At 37.4% G+C, this 19075-nt stretch overlaps 1 protein-coding gene and 1 long non-coding RNA gene across 3 annotated transcripts in view; one reads left to right on the plus strand and one right to left on the minus strand.

Moving 5' to 3' along the window:
- The window catches only part of LOC138223878 (uncharacterized), a 33238-nt gene extending 20215 nt beyond the window's left edge, over positions 1-13023 (plus strand). Inside the window, exons 3-5 of one of the 2 annotated variants that reach the window (XR_011182265.1) lie at positions 8257-8338; positions 11874-11943; positions 12937-13023. This is a non-coding gene — a long non-coding RNA (uncharacterized lncRNA). The remainder of the gene's footprint in view (positions 1-8256; positions 8339-11873; positions 11944-12936) is intronic. The other variant, XR_011182264.1, reaches the window with a different exon arrangement.
- Positions 10548-19075, minus strand: part of ryr2a (ryanodine receptor 2a (cardiac)) — a 195641-nt gene continuing 187113 nt past the window's right edge. The window contains 6 exon segments of the mRNA XM_015362834.2: positions 10548-11737; positions 11975-12026; positions 12997-13097; positions 16604-16668; positions 16956-17112; positions 18831-18965. Of these exon segments, the coding sequence (XP_015218320.1) occupies positions 11642-11737; positions 11975-12026; positions 12997-13097; positions 16604-16668; positions 16956-17112; positions 18831-18965 (606 nt within the window). The 3' untranslated portion in view covers positions 10548-11641.

The following is a 19075-nucleotide window of genomic DNA, read 5'->3' on the forward strand; positions in this document are numbered from 1 at the left end:
ATCAGTCTGTTAAATGTTAATGCAGTTCAGAATGATCTCCTTAGAATCCAAGACTACAGTCATAATATTTTTTCTTATCATCTTTCTTATTATTTGTTCTAATAATGCTGATCATTTTTACAATTATGAGCTCCTTACATCATTTGCAACTTGAATATGGTCTCTAGATGACAGAGATCCTGATAGCATTTTTTTTCTCTTTTTGTCCTTTTGGTGACAAAGAAAATGCTCTTCAAATAGTGTGATGACAGACTATCAGATATGCTTTGTAAATGACATGCTATTCCAGGGCAAGTAACCAAGGGCATGCAGTAAGTCATCCATTAAAGATTCTCTATTCCGTACAATCCAAATACTATACAATAGAAGGCAGATGAGTAATTTTTACAAATTGAGATTCAAAAATCTCCTGGTCCATCAAAAATTCCATTGAACACAAATTTGACATCTGATTGCAATTCAAGATAATAAAACACAGGAGGCAGGGTATTATGGATCCCTAGAAGATGGATGCCACTGTGGAAACACCTGTAGCGAAATGACTGAATGAGTGAGCTTTGAACGAGTCTGACAAATGGAGTCTGTGATACAGTAATTGATTTGCTATCCGAAATCACAGCAAGACTTTAGGGAATGTAATGACTACTGAAAGCAAAAAATGTATTGTTTACATACCACATTAGCATACACATTCAGTCTTTATATTTCATTATGTTCAAATGTCATACTTAGATATTTTGTGCTGTTTATATGATTGCAAATGATTAGAGAACATTTCAAAATAAATGAAATTGTTTATACTTTTGGCTTTTTCTTCTACACACAAACAAACCCAGTATAGATTAATATATTACCAGAATAATGTTATTAATGACATTACGTTAATGACCACATTTAAAAGAAACATCTTTTTGTGCGGAAAGCTTTGGCAAGGCAAACACTTTCAGATGCTTGCTTTCTCACCTGCAGCTTGTTGGTAAGACTTTCTGCAATAGCTATTTAAGTAAATGTCACAGCTCCCCCTGCTGCCAGATTCAGTTGTCTTTTGTAACTGAGAAGAGAAGAATAAACTTACTCCTGTGTGTTGCAAATTCAGTTAACTCTGCAAAAAACAGAGCTGAGTCACTACAGAAAGAGGGCTCTTTAAAGTGTGTAGGGAAATATGGCTTTAATTATCTGCCTACCACTTTTAGCCTTATTAAAAGATGCCTGGCCTGAGGAAACTAACACCCAAATTTAGCTAATAATTTACAAGCCTGTATCTAATTCTTTATCCCATGAAAACATTTCCAGTTAAAGCAAAAAAAAAAAGCAGTTTTACGATGGAAGGTCAATGGAGAAGGAGTTTAACATAATGTTTTAATCTGACAGACTACTGTGACTCAAAACAGTCATTTTTTTTCTTGGTGCAAAAGGTTAATATTTTTCTCTTAATGTTCATTTTTCATATTCTTAGTAGGGGTTATATATAAAAAATGATTTGACCTTCTCAAACAGGACCATTCCACAAAAACATAACTCCTGATCCATGTGTTATATACTGTAGGGGCCATTTCCTCACCAGAAATTTGGCTGGGAGACACCCTGAGACTGGAGGGTTTGTGGAAGTGAGAAGAAGTCAGAAGATGGTGGAACTAGACCATTTTCCATTTGCTTCAGTGTGTTATTACTTAAGCAGTGGAGAAGTGGACTCAGTTGAAATAGTTCAGTTGAATTTCTCAAATCGTTAGGGTTTAGCTTCCCATGTAAATAGTTATGGGCATTAAGGTGTGGTTCACTGCTCGAATCTGTAAATAACATCACATTACAGTGGTGGGTTATATCGCCACCAGTCTACAGAGACAGAGGAACAAAAGGGAGTCAAAGCTTTTCCCAAAGGGGAAAAAGACTCACACCTGAGGAAGCATTGCGTTTCCTTTCTTTTCTTTTCAGCATGGAATAAACCCGTTACCTGTTCCTTTACAGCCTACTGTATGCATGCTGACAGAGCTACCTACAGTACTTGAGCTACTGATGCCTGGTTATGATGATTTGGCGGCATGGAAGGCATTTAGAATTTAGTTCAAAATGGCAGCTCAGGGAGGCAGCCTGGACAGTGAACACACTGCACAGACCGCAGGGAGACTGCAGGAGGGATCTGCAGCTTGGGCCCTCCTGGAGGCGGAAAATGGAACAGCCTGCTGTTATGAGTGGCTATGCATGACCTTGGCATAGCACTTCAGTACTATGGTACCTCCACCACACCTCGGCACAGCACGAGTGAGCTCATTCACCAGAGACCTCTGCTTCCTTTCAGCCCAGAGTCAACACTCTGTGCCAGGAGTGGAACAAGAGGAGCTTTCATGTGCTTACTGCACCACTGGCATTTTGCCACCAGGTATCCTTTGAACTGAACATAGCACTAGTCCCTAGAAAACACAAGGAATCCATAATTAGAGGCAAAACTCCCTAGAATGGAGTGGAGAGGGATGGAAGAACACTTCAAGGCAAGGGAAAGCGGGAAATCTAGGTCAGACAAAGAAGGTTGTCTGCCCCACAGCTTCAGAGAGCTAGGCCAAAGTAAAACAAATGTCAGAGCCTAGAGGGTGGTATTGCCAGGTTTCAAAACAACAATTAGGTGAATAAATAAAGGACATCTTTGTCTCATGGCAGGTACCATTGGCACGTGATGGAAAAGGAACCTAGGAGTTGTACATTCAGTACTGTCAGATACTAGAAAGGCAAAGTAGCAATACAATGGTACATAGAATGCCTCATTACAAAGCATACAGTATAGAGCTTTTATTAAAATTGCTTAATGCTTTAATTAAAATATTTCTTGAATACTGTATGTAGTCCTGGATTATAATTGGAGAAAATTCAGAATAGAGCAACAAGACTGATTCCATAGCTTGAGGTAATGAGGCAGGACAACAGAAGTAAAATATAATCTTTTTTTTAAATCTGTGTACAAGATGAGGATCTTGATATCTTCAGATTTTTCAATGGAATCGACAAAGTAGTCATTCCAAGTTCAATTAACAGAATGCATATTTAGTTAATTACTGTAGCACCCACTGTAGCTATTAACAACAAAAATAGAGGCCATACAGTGGCCTCTAGTGGTAGGTCAGCTATAACTCCAGCCCTTTCTTAAGAATCGTCTGCCAGATACTACACTGTATGTTTTACAGCAGCAGTATTGGTATACAGACGGACAGAAAAAAACAACAATATGCCTTTATATTTGCATAGTAAATCAAGTGTTAAGTAGGGATATGTCTGCAGGTATAAATGAGAACTTAAATCTATTGGTTTTGGAGTGAGAGAGTCAGTATCTGTGTTATGATGGAAGTAATTGGAATTCATTAAACAAGGGGTATGAAGGATTATCACAAATGGATTTTGCTTTACTCAAAACACGTGAATGATAAATGGGGGAGAGGGCAGGAAGATCAGCACCAATGCCCTACTGAGATTTTCACAAAACTGCCCAGTCTGTTCTTGATTTTTTTGTTGATGAGCGTTGTTCATGCAAAGAATGCATTATCAAGATGCATAATAGAGGCATAGATGCTATGAGAGAGATTTGATGGTGTTGGATTCACTCAGTAAATCCGAAACTGATGAGCAGTGACCGTTATCAAGGATTGTTTTGTTCTACATTTAGCCCCACCATCCATACAACACAAGATTCCTTGTGCAAACCGTGATGAACGATAATTGATGTTTGAAGACCGAGAGCTCTGAAAATGAAAGGCTCTCCCATGACCCAAAGGGAAAGATATTGTAGTAGTGGTAGTACAAGTGAGACTTGTAGTGTTAACTTAATGGTGGAATATGGAGCATCAACAAAATGTCCCCGTCACGCTCTTGTCCAGAAATCACACTTAAACTGCTGATTGCTGCCAGATATAGCGTGATCTAGGAAGAGCGTGACCGCCCAAAACGTTCTCCGCAGGACTAGCTCTGCGTGTTACAGTTCTCTAGTGCTCTGCAGCAAAGGAGCAGGTTTCGAACTTATCAGCACTGACGGGTGCCAAGTACCAGCACTGTTAAAACGTCCAAATAAATCCCTGGAAATAAGTGTCTAACTAACAAAATAAGGATATATACTAAATAATTAACTGTATTGAAGATAAGCCAGATGCATTTCTCCACAATTATCTTTTAACTTTACTCCTGGATTAATCTTTTTTTTTTTTAAATGATGTCTGTTATATTTAATATACAGTAAATAAGCCTTACAGAATCACGGGCTTTATTGCCATTTTGTTTAACAGCACCTTAATTTGGCATTCTTGAAAAGACAAATGGTAAGATCTTGTCACAGTTCATCAGCATCATTATACCATCAGTAGACCTTACTGGGCTGGCATTATTTTCTACAGAAGCAACATTTTCAGTACTTTGCAAATTTACCTTTCTGACTCTCCGAGATCTTGCCTGAGAGTTTGAACTTGTGAGCACAGTGACTACACATGCTGTATAGAAGAGGCCAGTGTTTGACAGGATAGTTTAGCTTAAAAGCTGCTGCAAGGCAGAGATTATTTAACATGCAAGTCTATACACTACAACTAATATCGTACATAAGTTAAAAAATGCCTCTGCATTGTGAAAACGGATCTCAATAACAAAAACGAAACATCTAAATACTAATGAACAGATGTGGGGAAAAGCTGCCAATGTTTTAGTGCAGGCGTTTTTGCTTGCTGTAGTTACAGTAGAACAAAGAAAATAAACATGATTGGATAAAAATTTCAAATGACACAGATGTTTTTCTTTGGTGCAGATGTCTTTTAAGACATAATAAATCAAGTTTTATTTTAAAATAGAAGCTGTATACCCTTAAATCACATGTAAAATATTTGTTATAGCTCAGATTTCACATAGATTTAAATTCACAATAATAATAATTGCTTACACTTACATAGCACTTTTCTGGACGCTCCACTCAAAGCACTTTACAAGTAATGGGGATCCCCTCCACCTCCAGCAGTGTGAATCCCACACCTGGATGATGCGGCGGCAGCCAGAGTGCATCAGTGTACACACCACACACCAGCTCTCAGTGGGGAGGAGAGCAGAGTGATGAAGCCAGTTCATAGATGGGAATTTTTTAGGAGACCATGACTGGTAAATGCCAGGGGGAAATGTAGCCAGGAGGCTGGGGTAACACCCCTACTCTTTTTGAGAAACACCCTGAGATTTTTAATGACCACAGAGAGTCAGGACCTTGGTTTTACATCTCATCCAAAGGACGGCTCCTTTTTTTTACAGTATAGTGTCCCCGTCACTACACTGGGGCTTTAGTGGCACCCCCTGTCGGCCCCACTAACACCTCTTCCAGCAGCAGCCTGAGTTTTTCCCAGGAGGGTCTCCCATCCAGGTACTGGCCAGGCTCATGCTGAGCTTCAGTGGGCTGATAGTTGTGAGTTATTCAATAGAACATAAGAGAGGCTACAAAGAGGCCATTCAGCCCATGTAGTTAATTTGGTAGCCAGTAGTTAATTCATTCAAGGATTTCTTTCAGCTCTTTCTTGAAAACAAAATGGTTTCAGTCACATAACTGGGAAGCTTTTCCCACAACCCTTAGGGTAATGGCATGACTCCTGTTCCTTGTTGCACTACCTTGTGATTTCAACTTGCGCCCTCTGGTTTGTGTTTTGATGTCCGTTCTGAAGAAGACCACTGTATCAGTGCCTTTGAGGATTTTGAATTGCTGACATCAGGTGCTTCTTAGTCTTCTCTGTTTTGGACTAAATGTGGAATGGATGTAAGGATCCTGGACATGTAGGATCCGATCCAACCCACTCTCCATGTCGGATTTGCCCCGCTCCCTGGTGGGATGCCACCTCCCGCTGCTGGTTTGAAACATGGTGTGTCATCACAGTGGCCACAAACTGGACTGGCCCGCTAGAGAACTGAGCTTGAGAGTAGAACTCAAGGTTACTGAAAAGTAAAAAGAAAGAGTAAAACGTTCAACATTGAGGCTGTGAGGGCCCCCTTAAGCATGTGAAGAAGGAGAGAGGGAAGAAATAAAAGGGAGAGGGGAGGAACAGAGGGGAAGAATCACCAGAATTTAAGGTGAAGGAGAACAGTGACACAAAACTTCTCACAAAGGGAAGCATGAGAGCCAGCATTATGTGAATTGAAAGGATGTACTGTACTGTAGAAGTGGATTAGTTGCATGCTGGTGAATGTGTCATCGGTCCTACCACTTTCTAAGTGCTATATCCAGTCCCGGGTCAGAGCCTATCCAAGCAAGCATAAGGTGCAAGGCAGGATACATCCTGGATGGGACGCCAGTCCATCACAGGGCAAATACAGCGTAAACACACAATCACATCAGTGTCCATTTTCCCGGAACCCAATTAACCTACCAGTATATCTTTGGACTTGAAAGGAAACGGGATCACCTGGAGGAAACCCATGAAAACACAGGGAGAACATGGAACCCAAGGCCCCAGCACTATAAGACAACAACTGTGCCTCCCGACGAATGTATCAATTTTGTCTAAAGATGGCATACACTATAGGTATAAGTGTGCTGTTGGACAAGTACAGTATTTGTAGCTCAAACAGCACCGAGTGCCTGTAGCTGCTGTGGGCGGCTATGGAAATTGTGAGTAAATGTGAATGGCTGGTAGGAGTGGCAGTGGGTCTGCAGAAAAGATCTGGCAGGTGTCTGTTCTCACTGTTTCTTTTTTCACTTGGAATCTCCCACCCCACGTCTCTCTCTCTTATTCCTGCTCATCTGAGTAAAGCTCCACACCTGCAAAGTAAATTTTACTTTTTATCAGTGTAGAACTAATTTTCATTTGTTAAGAGTTAAATAAATAGGTCACTAACAAGACTAGACTGCAAACAGTTACAGCTTCCAACTTGCTAAATCTAGTCATGAAATAGTGTAGAAAAGTAGCCCGCCAGACAGGTGGATATAAACGTTTGTTGCAAAGAAAGTACAGTATGTATTGGATAAAATGGCTATCTAGTTACAAAGAGGAACAGAATTTTCTGAACTCGGAATTAAGAAATACAAGTAGGTTACGTGACGGCACAGTCACAGTGGTGCGGCGCTGGGGACCTGTGTTCAGTTTCGGAGCTGGTGTTTGCATGTTCTCCCCGTGTTCCTGTGGTTTTCCTCCAGGTGCTCTGGTTTACTACCACGGTCCAAAAACATTCTGGTACTGTACTGTAGGTTCATGGGCCTCTGGGAAAATGTTCCCTGGTGTGATTGGTATTGTGTGCGTCTTTACCCGTGTCTTTGTGGGCCATGTACTGGGCTGGCAGCCCTACAGTAGCTACGGTCTACCCTCTATTGCGCCCATTGCTTGCAGGGATGGGCTCTGGCTCCCCCCGTGACCCTAAATTAGAGGAAGTTGTTTGAAAATGGGTAGAAGGAAGTAGGTCATATCATCATCTTGTAATATGCTGGAACACCGATTTTTGACACCTTCGACTCTGCTGTCCCAAGGCTGTCCAGCAGGTAAGAGCTGGCAGCCTGAACAGTTTTTCTAGAGGATTAAAAGGGTCAGACTGCTATTTCATTAGAGACACTTACATTCTAAAGTTTTAGAAGATTTTTTTTCAATTTTTTACATTGTTTAGCTACATACTGTTTTTGTAACGATTTCTAAATAAACAAGTCGTCCTTTAAAAAAAGAATAAAAACAATGCGCAAAAGATCATACTTAAAAATAGAATGCAGGGTTGAATCAGTGCCATAATGGTGGTGACAGATGACTAATATTTCTTAGTTCTCGGGAACTAAACCGGAATGCACGCATGAAACCAGTTTATGTAATACAAAACCAGACGGGAACAACTGGTTGGATATCGTGTCGTAGACAGTGGCATTCATCACATGAAAAGGCTGTTTCTATCCAAATGGTGACGTTAAGTGTACTGAAAGTGTATTTGTGTATGAGCCTGACTACCTTAGATTACTCAGTTGGTGGATTTACTCGCAGACCTTAATATTTTTAAGGAGGCCCTGCTGCACTTTCCTCCTCTAGCTTCTATAGTGCAGTGCAAATGGAATGACTGCCTCCTTTAAGACTATCTAGCCTTGACTCGGATTCACATCCTTCTGCAGCTGGCCTTAATATCAGATTACCTCACTTTGCTTTTTTCTTCACTCTGTCAATTAGCTTTTTAATGAGCTTAATCAAAAGCACTCTAATTGCTAATACATCAAGGAAGACAGAGAGGTGGCTAGAGTCAGAGAGTGGTAAGAATAATTACTATTTATTATTACTGTGTTATCCCTTTTAGGGGTTTGTACCATAAGGTCATATCCAACAAAGTCATTAATCTTCTCGTGGGCACCTTTAATCAAGGCTAGCCATGTGGGCCGGTGAGTATAAGTTTCATTTACATTTCTCTAAATATCATGCCCATATCCATTGTATAACTGGAACATGATAAGTGAAAGCTTTCACGTACATACCAAATCCTAACTCGCAACACGAGTCTCTTTGACGCTATTAAGGGTTGGTTTTATTTTTTTATTCCAGTTAAAGCTACAAAGCAGGGCAGGGAAAACTGTCGGTATCAAGAAAAACAAATGACTACTCCCATAAAGTTGTTTTTTCTTGAAATGATAGCTGAATTGCGCTTTATTCAGGATAATTAAGGATTTATTGTAAGAGACAGCACATCCTATTCAATCTTCATCTTATTAATAGAATGAATATGAAAATTACAGTTCTGATGTTTGTACATTGCTATAAACAGATGGAATGAACAGAGGTTATATGTTAATAAGAACTAAAATAATTAAAAATCACATCTGAACATTCTTGTAATAACCAGTCCATTTTTACTGCACCTTTTGTGGATACACCTTCTAAAAGACTGATTTTCCCCAAATTTTAAATTGTAAATATTATTTCACTCTTCAAACACATGGTCTCCTGGTAGGATTGGCTCCTGTAAAACAGAACTCTGATAGTATTTATGGTTGAAAACGATGAAGCAGAATGTGAGTCTTCCAGATTATCAAAGCCAATTTTAGGTATGTTAATGGTTTCATTATCTCCACTGCAGTACATAAATCGATGTGTCTTGCCTGGGTCTCCAAATTGTTCTATTCTTCTGTAGCCACTGTTGATCAAGCTTTACAAGCAATTAATTTCATGCTCAGAATCAACTCAACTTGAACAGCATTCCTGGCTCAAGATTCAGATATGGGACTGATGATAAAACAAAGGTTGAAAAAAGATTGAAAAAATGACCCAAAAATCATGTTGACTACATCTGTGTAATGTGTAGGTTTATAATTATGCTTTGCAATTTAAGAGGGTGTTTAAATCTGACAAACATTTACTTTGGCTTTATTAATTAACTTTAATCCATCTAGTTTGCATTTTTCAAATGTGCTAATACAGTATCCACATCTCCATGGTTCAATAAATAGCAGTTTGTTTTAAAATCATGCAAATCCACAGATGCTTAAAGTCTGCTTAAAATTCAGGTGAAATTAAATACTTCCAATCCTTTGTTATACAATTTCTTCTTTATAAAAAGCCATTTTAACCACTAGTAAATGTTGTTCACAGAAATAAAATACCAGTGAGTCAGGCAATGTTGAGAAGACCCAGTGTTTAATTGTCTCAGGATAATTAAGCCCTTTGAGATGATTGCTTTCAGAGATGTTATTTAAACTAAAGGTTATTATTAATGGAAACGAGAGCATTTAAGTTATGCAAGGGTTTGGTTCCAGAAACCCTTTCATAAATCAAATTTCACTGTAATGAAACTTATATTTTTTAATTTAAAACACAAAAATATGTTTTAATTAGATTCTGTAGAAATAAAACCATGGGTTCAATAAGGTAAGGAAGCTATTAACATGGCCAAAGGAAGTTCCCTTTTATGCATACATAGCCATAAAAATACACTAATCATAATAATTTAATTTACATGTGATTTAAGGAAAGTAATACGGTATTTGGGAAATGCAAGTGTCACGTAATCCAGGGAGTGCCTATACAGTACTTGTATTTGAACAAATCAGAGTTTTCTTCATTTATAAAACTGACATGCTATAATTGTGTAAATGTGTTATGCTGTTAATATGAATTGAATACCAGCAAACAGGACCTAAGAAGGTTACACTGGTAACCTTCAACAGAAGGCAACTCAACCCATTGTGTCTGCTGTTTATTAGATCTTAAAAGAAGCAAAGTTCAGTACCAAAATCTGTATTTGAGCCTAAATTACAATGAATTGTCTTTGGTTAATCATTCTAATAATAAGATATAGCTAAAGTATAATTATCTGCCATTAAAGTGTATATTTTGATAATGCTATTGTATGGTTCTTTCTAAATCAATCTTTTCTAAGAAGAAACCTACACGCTAATTCCCTACTTCTAGTTCATACTTAGAGGTAATTTACTGTAATGATGAAGGAACAATTAAGAGCAAGAGGTAAGCCTTCACTAGTTCATTTTGAAATTCTAAACATCACTAAAGTTAACCACAACATTCTTGTATACTCATACAGAGTCCGTGTTTATTCTTTAAAGTGTAGCGTTTCATGGTACTGACTGCACCAAATCATTTTTATTCTGAAGGTTTTATTTGCAAAGATTGGCATTACAATTGGAAACAATCCGAAATGGAGTATTCTACACATTGTTCTTTTACAATTATGTTTGATGAACTCCCTGAATGGGTATTGCTTCAGCTTCAATCAAAATGAGTCAACGAATAATCCCTAACTACACTATTGAAATCACAGGTGGCAAAAAGTGAAGAGACTACAATCAACTTTTATATCATTATGCATTCTTGGCTGATGACATTGTTTCATAATTTACAGTAAAGCCCACAACACTTCAACACTATAGAGATATCAATATCTTAAACCTATAAAACATTTTGTATAACATTGATCAACTTGCGTCTTTTAAGTTTTTGTTAAACTTGCATAATAAACATGCGATTAAATCTTTTTCAAAGATTTTTTTCACTCTTTTGTACAAAGATTAACTCTGTTGCTGTATTGCATAAGAGCATTACCAAAATAAGAAATACAGGAGCTGAAGTACTGGTGAGTGATGACTGAGCTTGATATGAATACCCTACATTTGTCCTGAGACACACATACTCTCTCACACACATCCAGTCACACAGTCAGCAATTCAACACGACTATACATCTGACAATGATTAGTTTTGTGACATAGTCATGCACTCGACTTTTTCCACTTGCATAGCTCAACCTGCACTAAGTAAGGCACTATTTCCCCATCACTGCCCTTAGTCCATTCTTGTATCTCCACTGTACACGACAAAATATACAATCTCATTCCGGATGAAGAAATAAAGAGACTTAGGATGAGCAAGATAATTGCCTTTTTTTTTTATACATGTGCTCTCCAAATAAAGACATTTCCCAGAAGTCTCCAGAGTCGGTCAAATCAATGTGAGATTTTCTTTTTTATTTTTTTTTGCTTTTCAATGTGAGTTTTTAAAGCAAATGTATAGATGAAGCATTAAGTCATCAAAACACAGCTTTTGTGCTCCAAAAGCACACAGTGAATGATATACAGTGTATCATATATGTACAAATTTTGAAAAGCATTCCAAAGGAAGTAATTCGAAGGTGATTCGCCTTCTTCTTTTTGCTGTAAGAAAGAGTAAAGTCTGTATTCAGTTGAGTTGGTCTTCATATTGTTTGCGAAAGCAGTCTCCAGCCGGAAAGAATTCCCAGCAACGCTCCTGGTACATCTTCCACACATAGGATTCCTGTCAGGAATAGCACAATATCTTTGGTAACCAACTTTTAAGGTTGTTATATTCTGTTCATTTGTTTGTTGCAAACAATAACATTGATTTATCTAGTTCTGACAGAACATCTTATTTTTTTATTCTTTTTTTACAGGGATTGCAGAACGTAAAACCATCTGGCTTACTGTGCATGTCTTATCTATTTAAACCAAATGTTTCCTGAGGTATGATGTTTACATTTCATATTCACATTACCTGTCCTGTGTGCTCAGTTTCGTCTTTGTTAATGAGATACATCACAAAAAATCTGGAAAAAAGAAAACGTGTAAGTACTATGCACACAGAAACTGTGGAAAAACTACATTTATTAAAATAATGTAGCATTTAAAAATGAAAGGGGTATTAAATTAATAACTGGTGGCAGTCAACCAACCTTACTGCAGTGTTAAGTATTTATTAAGCTGGCATATACCGAATATTTTCAAAGTGTGTGTAAAAATTAATATACAACATTCTATACAAGAAACATAATATGCATTTTTATATATATATTAAAATATTTATATATATTTGTATATATACAATATTATAATTAAGTGTATACAGTATGTAGTAACTCTTTTTTATATGTAAAATATAAGGAGCTTCCTCTCATAAGTTGACCTCTAAATTAACCGATAGGCACTGAATATTTATGAAGTGTATAAATAGGAAGAAAAGGCACTTTAAATTATAAATTTCATTTGGTATGAATTATAAGAAGGATATTCAGAGAGCAACCAACAGTCAAGTGGTTGACACAACACGCTTTAGCTTGCATGATGAATATTTACTAGATGAACCCTCAGACTTCAGTCTTTGGGGAAGACGCCCTCTGTTTAACAATTCCTGCTAATAATCCAAACGAAAAAGAATAAACAGCGTGAAGAAAATAGTCTAAATATTGGTCCCTAGAAGCCTTTGCTGTGTAATTTCCCAAAGGCTTAAATATTCATACTAAAATGGCCCGCTGGATGTCTGCTTTGAGTGTCTCACTGTTATGTTCATTTCCTTGCTGGAAATAATCAGTTTACTAGTAACTTTGCCATAGATTTACATTTCTTCAATACAAGCTTCATCAGCAGTGAAAGTCTTGTACTCTACGGTGCTGCCTGACGAGTGACAGAATGCAATCCAAGCACATGCAGCTCATTACTCTTTCTTCTGCCTTTTCACAGTACCAGCAGGGGAACTTGGCTGCCAAATGTGACTGACACACAAGCACGTTGTATACTCACAGATAGTTGGCCAAATTGTGCTCCTGCAGCGTGTGAGTTTCGAAGCCATGGGGGACTGTGTCAAAGTAGTCGTTGCCAATTCCACAGATGAAGCATTTGGTCTGCAAAAGAAAAAGAAGTTTCTGATGCTATTAGTAATCGTCTACCACTGCAAACCACAACTAAGCAAAATGAAAGAAAAGCAACTGGTGACTTTTACTATGCAGTAGCTAGTGTATTTTTACCACAGTGGTTGAATTTCGCAATAACACTTGAAAGCAATTAATATTTTAAGAATACAAAATGTATGCAGTCCTGTGACTTTTCAAATTAAAATTACAATCTTTTGCCATTTTAAAGATGCAAACTTCTAAAGATCTCCGACTGGAACACCATACTTTAACTTAAACCATCTTCCTTTTCCTCCTCCTCCTTGTCTTTTCCTAGAAGCGCACTACCTACTAAAATTGATAGCACTGCCTCGAGAACATGGCAATTTTAAGGACCCAACTCAGATAATGTTTAAAAGATATACAGTAGTCTGCAAAGGTGTGAATAGCTGATAAATGGCAAATCCGCATTTTAAAAGGCAATGCTTCTTCGCATTAAGTTTATCTCATGGTGAGCTACAAAATACATCTGCCTATAGCAGTTAAGAAAGTGCACACTTCACCGGTCAGCCGCAGGTGACAAGAATTAGTTTACTTATTAATGCAGTATTCCCTGCAAGCTATGGTTTATTGAAGTTAGGGTTTCAGGTGAGGCCCTCACTTGGAGTTCAGTTGAGCTCTGGCTGTCAAGCTTGAGGCTAGGATATATCATTAGCCTACAATGTCCACCATTTTCTAGGAGGCAGTGCACAACTTGTAAAGCACCACATTGTTCTGGCTAGGATGCCTTGGTCGCCCATGAGCTCAGGGCTATGTAAGTGAGCAATGCACCAGTCCTCAAATTACTCTGTTCTCCTGCCCACTAAATAGACAAGATCTGACGTATCCACAAACATCAAGATAGCTAGATACTGTAGTGCTGTACATTTGAAAGATCTGTGTAGGTTTGCTAGCAATTGACAAAGTGTGTGGTATGAGCTTTAACAGGTGTTATTTAGGCACAAGGGATTAACATTAACCATTGGGTTCTAACATTTTACTAAAATTAGTCAAATTTAAGTGTTTTTTTTATCCCAGATTATTTTCCTGATACTTGTGTCTTTTGGTAAATCCCATGCAGATTAAAGTATTAGAATCCACGTAGGTTTTTGAGATGGAATGCTTGAAAATGTCTCTCAAGGAAGGGGAAGACTTTTGAAACTTATAACGCAAATGAGAAAATGGAAAAGGAAAATTTACTCTGTCAAGCCAAATAGGAATAGGCTTTAAAAAATACAATGTACAGTGATATTAAATTAATCTTCATTATCAAACGCCACAGTAAAGTGCTTCCGTCTTCAGTCCACTAATCCTGAAAATGTATCAATTTGTTGAACTAGTAGTACCCATAGGTAAGGTGAGTATATCACACCTATAGTACTGGAAGTATCTCACCAACTCAACTGCTACTGAAAAAAAGAGATTTAACATTTTTTAGGCCATGTTTGCACGGTTTGATTCTTATATAAATTTACTGTGTTGACAACAGAAAGGAAAGTTTCAGTCTAAATTGTTGTATCAATCCTTAAACTGTATCACAAGGAGAAAAATCTGAAAGTCTTTGAACATCATTTGGCTTCTGAGCAATCACTCAAGTTGTTTTGTAGAGACCTTACCATAGTTACTAAGTTACAGATGGTTAAATAGTACTGACACAAGTAACATTAATAATTTACAGTATATCGGAATACTTTTTTATGGATATAAATCATATTGAAGAGTTTAAGGGCAATAATTAAATTATTCATTACTGTGTGCGCTGTAAATACGTACTGTATACAGAGCCAACCACTGAAAGAACTACGATTAATAAAACATGTCCATCACACTGTGGATACACTTTTATATATATATATATTACAGTATATATAGACTCCTGCATCCCCCTTCCACTGCCTACCACATTAAGACAAAAAGAATGGGAAAGGGAGGAGGGGGTACAATCTAAAACGCCCAGGAAGCGCTGTCTTCAGGAATACAAACCTGGTAAAAAGGATGAGGGTCATGAAACTCTCATTACAAACCTGGCCAAAACAGCCAAGGAGCTGCAGCATGGCAGATGATAGTGTATTAATCACTGACTGTTTGGTTACATGAGAAATGTGTCTCCATTTTATCTTTTATTTCACTTATTTGCAGTACATGCATGAGATTAAGCATTTTCTCTTCTCTCTTGAACCTGCCTAACAAATGCGTGTTCTGTTAAAGTGCATCTTGCCCAGATCGCTTTCTGAGCTCAAGAACAGATTATGTGCAAAGTGATCCTGCCATTTTGTATGAAAAGGGCATGAGCCAAAATGCTATAAGGCCTTCGTATTTTAAGATCTGCAATGCCCTTTTCATGAAATGCATTCATTCTGTGTAGAGACCACTTCTAATGCTGATCACCAGTCACAACAGATGCCATTTTCTACTGGGAGTTTTTCTGATCTCTATTTACTCTTGTTTTAAGGAAAGAGGTGACCCACCTCAAAACCGACAGCCTTGTGAGTCATTTCTACTTCATGTCATTTGCCATTCACAAGCATAGATTTTGCTTTTTAATGTAATCACTACTAATTTTTATTTATTTTGTTATTCACTGCTTGGGAAAAACTAAAAAGTCCTCTAACCTGTGACCACAGAATTACATTCAGATTAATCCACAAAGCCATTAATCCTAGTTACTGTCAAGGCCAACTCTGAGTTTGTTTTGCCACCCATGCATTTCACTATGGCTTCAAATTACCCTCGTTAAATCGAGGGTTCCGATCCCTGGTCATGGTGTATTCCTGAGTCTTTTGTTTGTTTGTTTCTATTCCAGCTGAGCTCCTTCATTAATTAAGCTTACTGAACCTTAATTGATCCTTTTTATGTGTTTGGTGTTAAATAGCAGGGTGAAGTTTGAAATAAGCATGAACCAGAGCATGTGCCGGATGCTGGGCATAGGAATTCAACCACAGAGTCTGCTTATAGTGTGAATGTCTGACCCATTATGAATTGAAAGTTGAGGGGGAAAACAAAGATGGAGCAACGATCAGTATGTTACATTTCATGGAAATAATACATCCGGATGTGACCAAAAGACATTACATCAAAATCTAAAATATTAAAAAGAAACATGAGCTTTCCTTACATGTGCATTATACTCTACCATGAAGGAACTCTCCCTGAAATGTTGCATTTATAAGATCAGCTCACTTAAACAAGTTAGTGTACATCCAAAAGTAGACCAATGAGTCACAATTACAAAGATAACTTGTAATTATCAGTCTTTCTGGGTGACTGCCCAATGAGAAAATGATAATTCTTCACATTCTCAAATTACACAAACAGCCAGATAGTAACTGATGAGACACCACACACAACACCACAAGTCAATTATACTGTTTGGGTTTCACAGCTTCTCGCTGTAACAGCAAAAATATGAAACCCATCGGAAATATGCTGCTCAGAGCACAATACCAAAATGCAGGCATGAGAAAGAATATAATCCTCACCTCCATATCTTCTTTCACCTGCTCTTGCTGGTCTCGTAATTCACCAAAGGCATCAATTATTAAACCTGAAAAATATTTATGTACATGTATCCAATGTTTTCCTGATAATATCAGTAACATACTAATAGGAAAGGTTAGTACATTCATGAGTACTTGTATACCTAAAGAAAACAGATATTTCAAATATATTCTAGTTATAAACCTACATTATAATAAACAAAGACTACCCTGCACATGTAGGACTGTGAACTTTCAAGTTATATCACTCAAAAGAAAATGAAGAGCTTCACCTGGGTGACCTTGCTCAACAGTCAACTTGCACTCTTGGTAAAAGGAAGAGAATCAGTCTTACCCTGAATGATGGCCAGCAGGATAACAATGACAAAGAAGAAGAAGGTGATGTCAAAAATAATCCTGTAGATCTCGTACTCATCTCCTGCAGGATCTTCAATCTCATCCCCAATCCCTCCTCCAGCCCGCACACCCACATACATGTGGAACATGTAGCACTGAGAAACAAAAAAAATGTACCTAGAACCTTTACCTACAGTACTTAGATTTTATTTAAAAAAGAATCACATATCTCACCAGCCTAAACCCACGTTTAACCTGTGCACCATGCACGTTTTCAGTACTGTACTGTATATGAATCATTCAGCATTCCTAAATCACAAACATCCAAAAAACCTGCGTTACAATTCAAATTAACATGGTTCCTACATGTAATAGACATATACAGTACATCCTTTCTAACATCTCTATATCAACATCTTACAGTTTATATACTATTATTTACTGTTGACTGTTAATAGATTGAAATTATAAGACTAAATACAGTACTTAAAGATATATATATATACAGTATATACTGTAGACAATTTGTGTGGATACACAATAGGTGTTTTCAATATTTATTTCATTGCTTGCCTTCACTTTAAAAAACGGAATTTCAAACATGCTGTGTAATACATATTCTCCATGCAAAAAAATAAGAACTGTTCACTGTAGTGCTTAAAAATAAAATTCACATTATGTAACAAAAGGCACTTGAGACATCAATCTTAGCTCTTAATTTTGCCAAGAACTGCAGGAAGCTAAGCCATTGTCACCTTCTCTAGAAGGAAACAGATGACCCTTTAGTCCCTGACCTGTCCTTAATTAGAACAGAGAACTGGAGATAGACTAGTATGGTTCACTGAATCCAGCAGGATTAAGAGAAGGGAGGCAGAGCATAAAGTTGATATCTTCTGTCACTTCAAACTTTGTATCAGGAAAGGTACTAATCTCAGATTCTGCCTTGAGTGGCATATTTACATGTATGCAGTGTCAACTGTCACAGAAATACCTTTCTCAGTGCAATATGTCTCAATCTGCTCTTTGCACTGCATTGCCTTCAATTAAAAACATCTTGACATTAAGCCTAGAGTGAACACAGTTCATTGACCACAGAATCTAATCCCTTTACAGTGGCTCCAGATTGTTTTGAATGTCTGCAGTGTGCCTTATTTTTAACAATGGTGTATTAGTACTGTATTTTTACAGAACCTCTATGCAATGTCAATTAAAATTGAGAGCAATTAAGAATCTGGGAAGCAATTGTGCAGCTAATTTAGATCCCTTGGGACCTCAAGGAATCATCAGCTATTAATGTTCCATTGTGCAAGACTGATAAATTAATTTCAATTTGAATGCAGTGTTTTGCTAAAAAAGGTTCCAAACATCTGTACTGCAGCCCCAGAGACTTAGATAATTACAATTTAAGAACCGGTACACTAATGTATTCACTTGTCAATCTCAAGCAAACAGGGCTACTTAAAATTCTTAGAGTCTGAGGAAGCTCAGGCAACAACTAAAATCCATAGAGGATATACTTTTGTATGTAGCATCCAAAAATGTATTAAAAAGAAAAGATCTTTGAGAATTTTCAATTAAAACATTGACATATTTAATAGTTGAGTCTATTAATGCATGGCAGAAATAATTAAAAAGTAATAAGGCAACCATATGATTATAGCTGTGCTGTTCCGCACTGCGATGCCACATGAACATTGTGTGTTACTTTACAGGGTGGTAATCAGAAAGAGAACCCATGCATTTCACAGGACACAAAGATAATGCATATCACAAGTATACTGTACACTTTATTATTACAATCTCATAAATCATTGTTCCCAGCATGACATACAGTAGCATACACAATCCTAGCCTACACAATAAACATACTTACTGTGAGCATATCATCACATTTCATATCAGGAATGTCTCCGTCTTCACTCTTGTTGTAGAATTTGCGGAAAAAATTGAAGGCCACCACAGTATACAGATACACAACCACAGCCAGCAGTCCTACAGTTAATACCAGCTGAAAATAATACATAAGGAAATTAATTTCAAAAAAATTTCTGTCAGGAAAAAAAAGATATGTCTTCATTGGATATTCCTCTATGTATGTATTTTTATGTCCCTAATAAA

This window comes from Lepisosteus oculatus, chromosome 17 (genome assembly GCF_040954835.1).
Source record: "Lepisosteus oculatus isolate fLepOcu1 chromosome 17, fLepOcu1.hap2, whole genome shotgun sequence".
Lineage (NCBI taxonomy): Eukaryota > Metazoa > Chordata > Actinopteri > Semionotiformes > Lepisosteidae > Lepisosteus > Lepisosteus oculatus.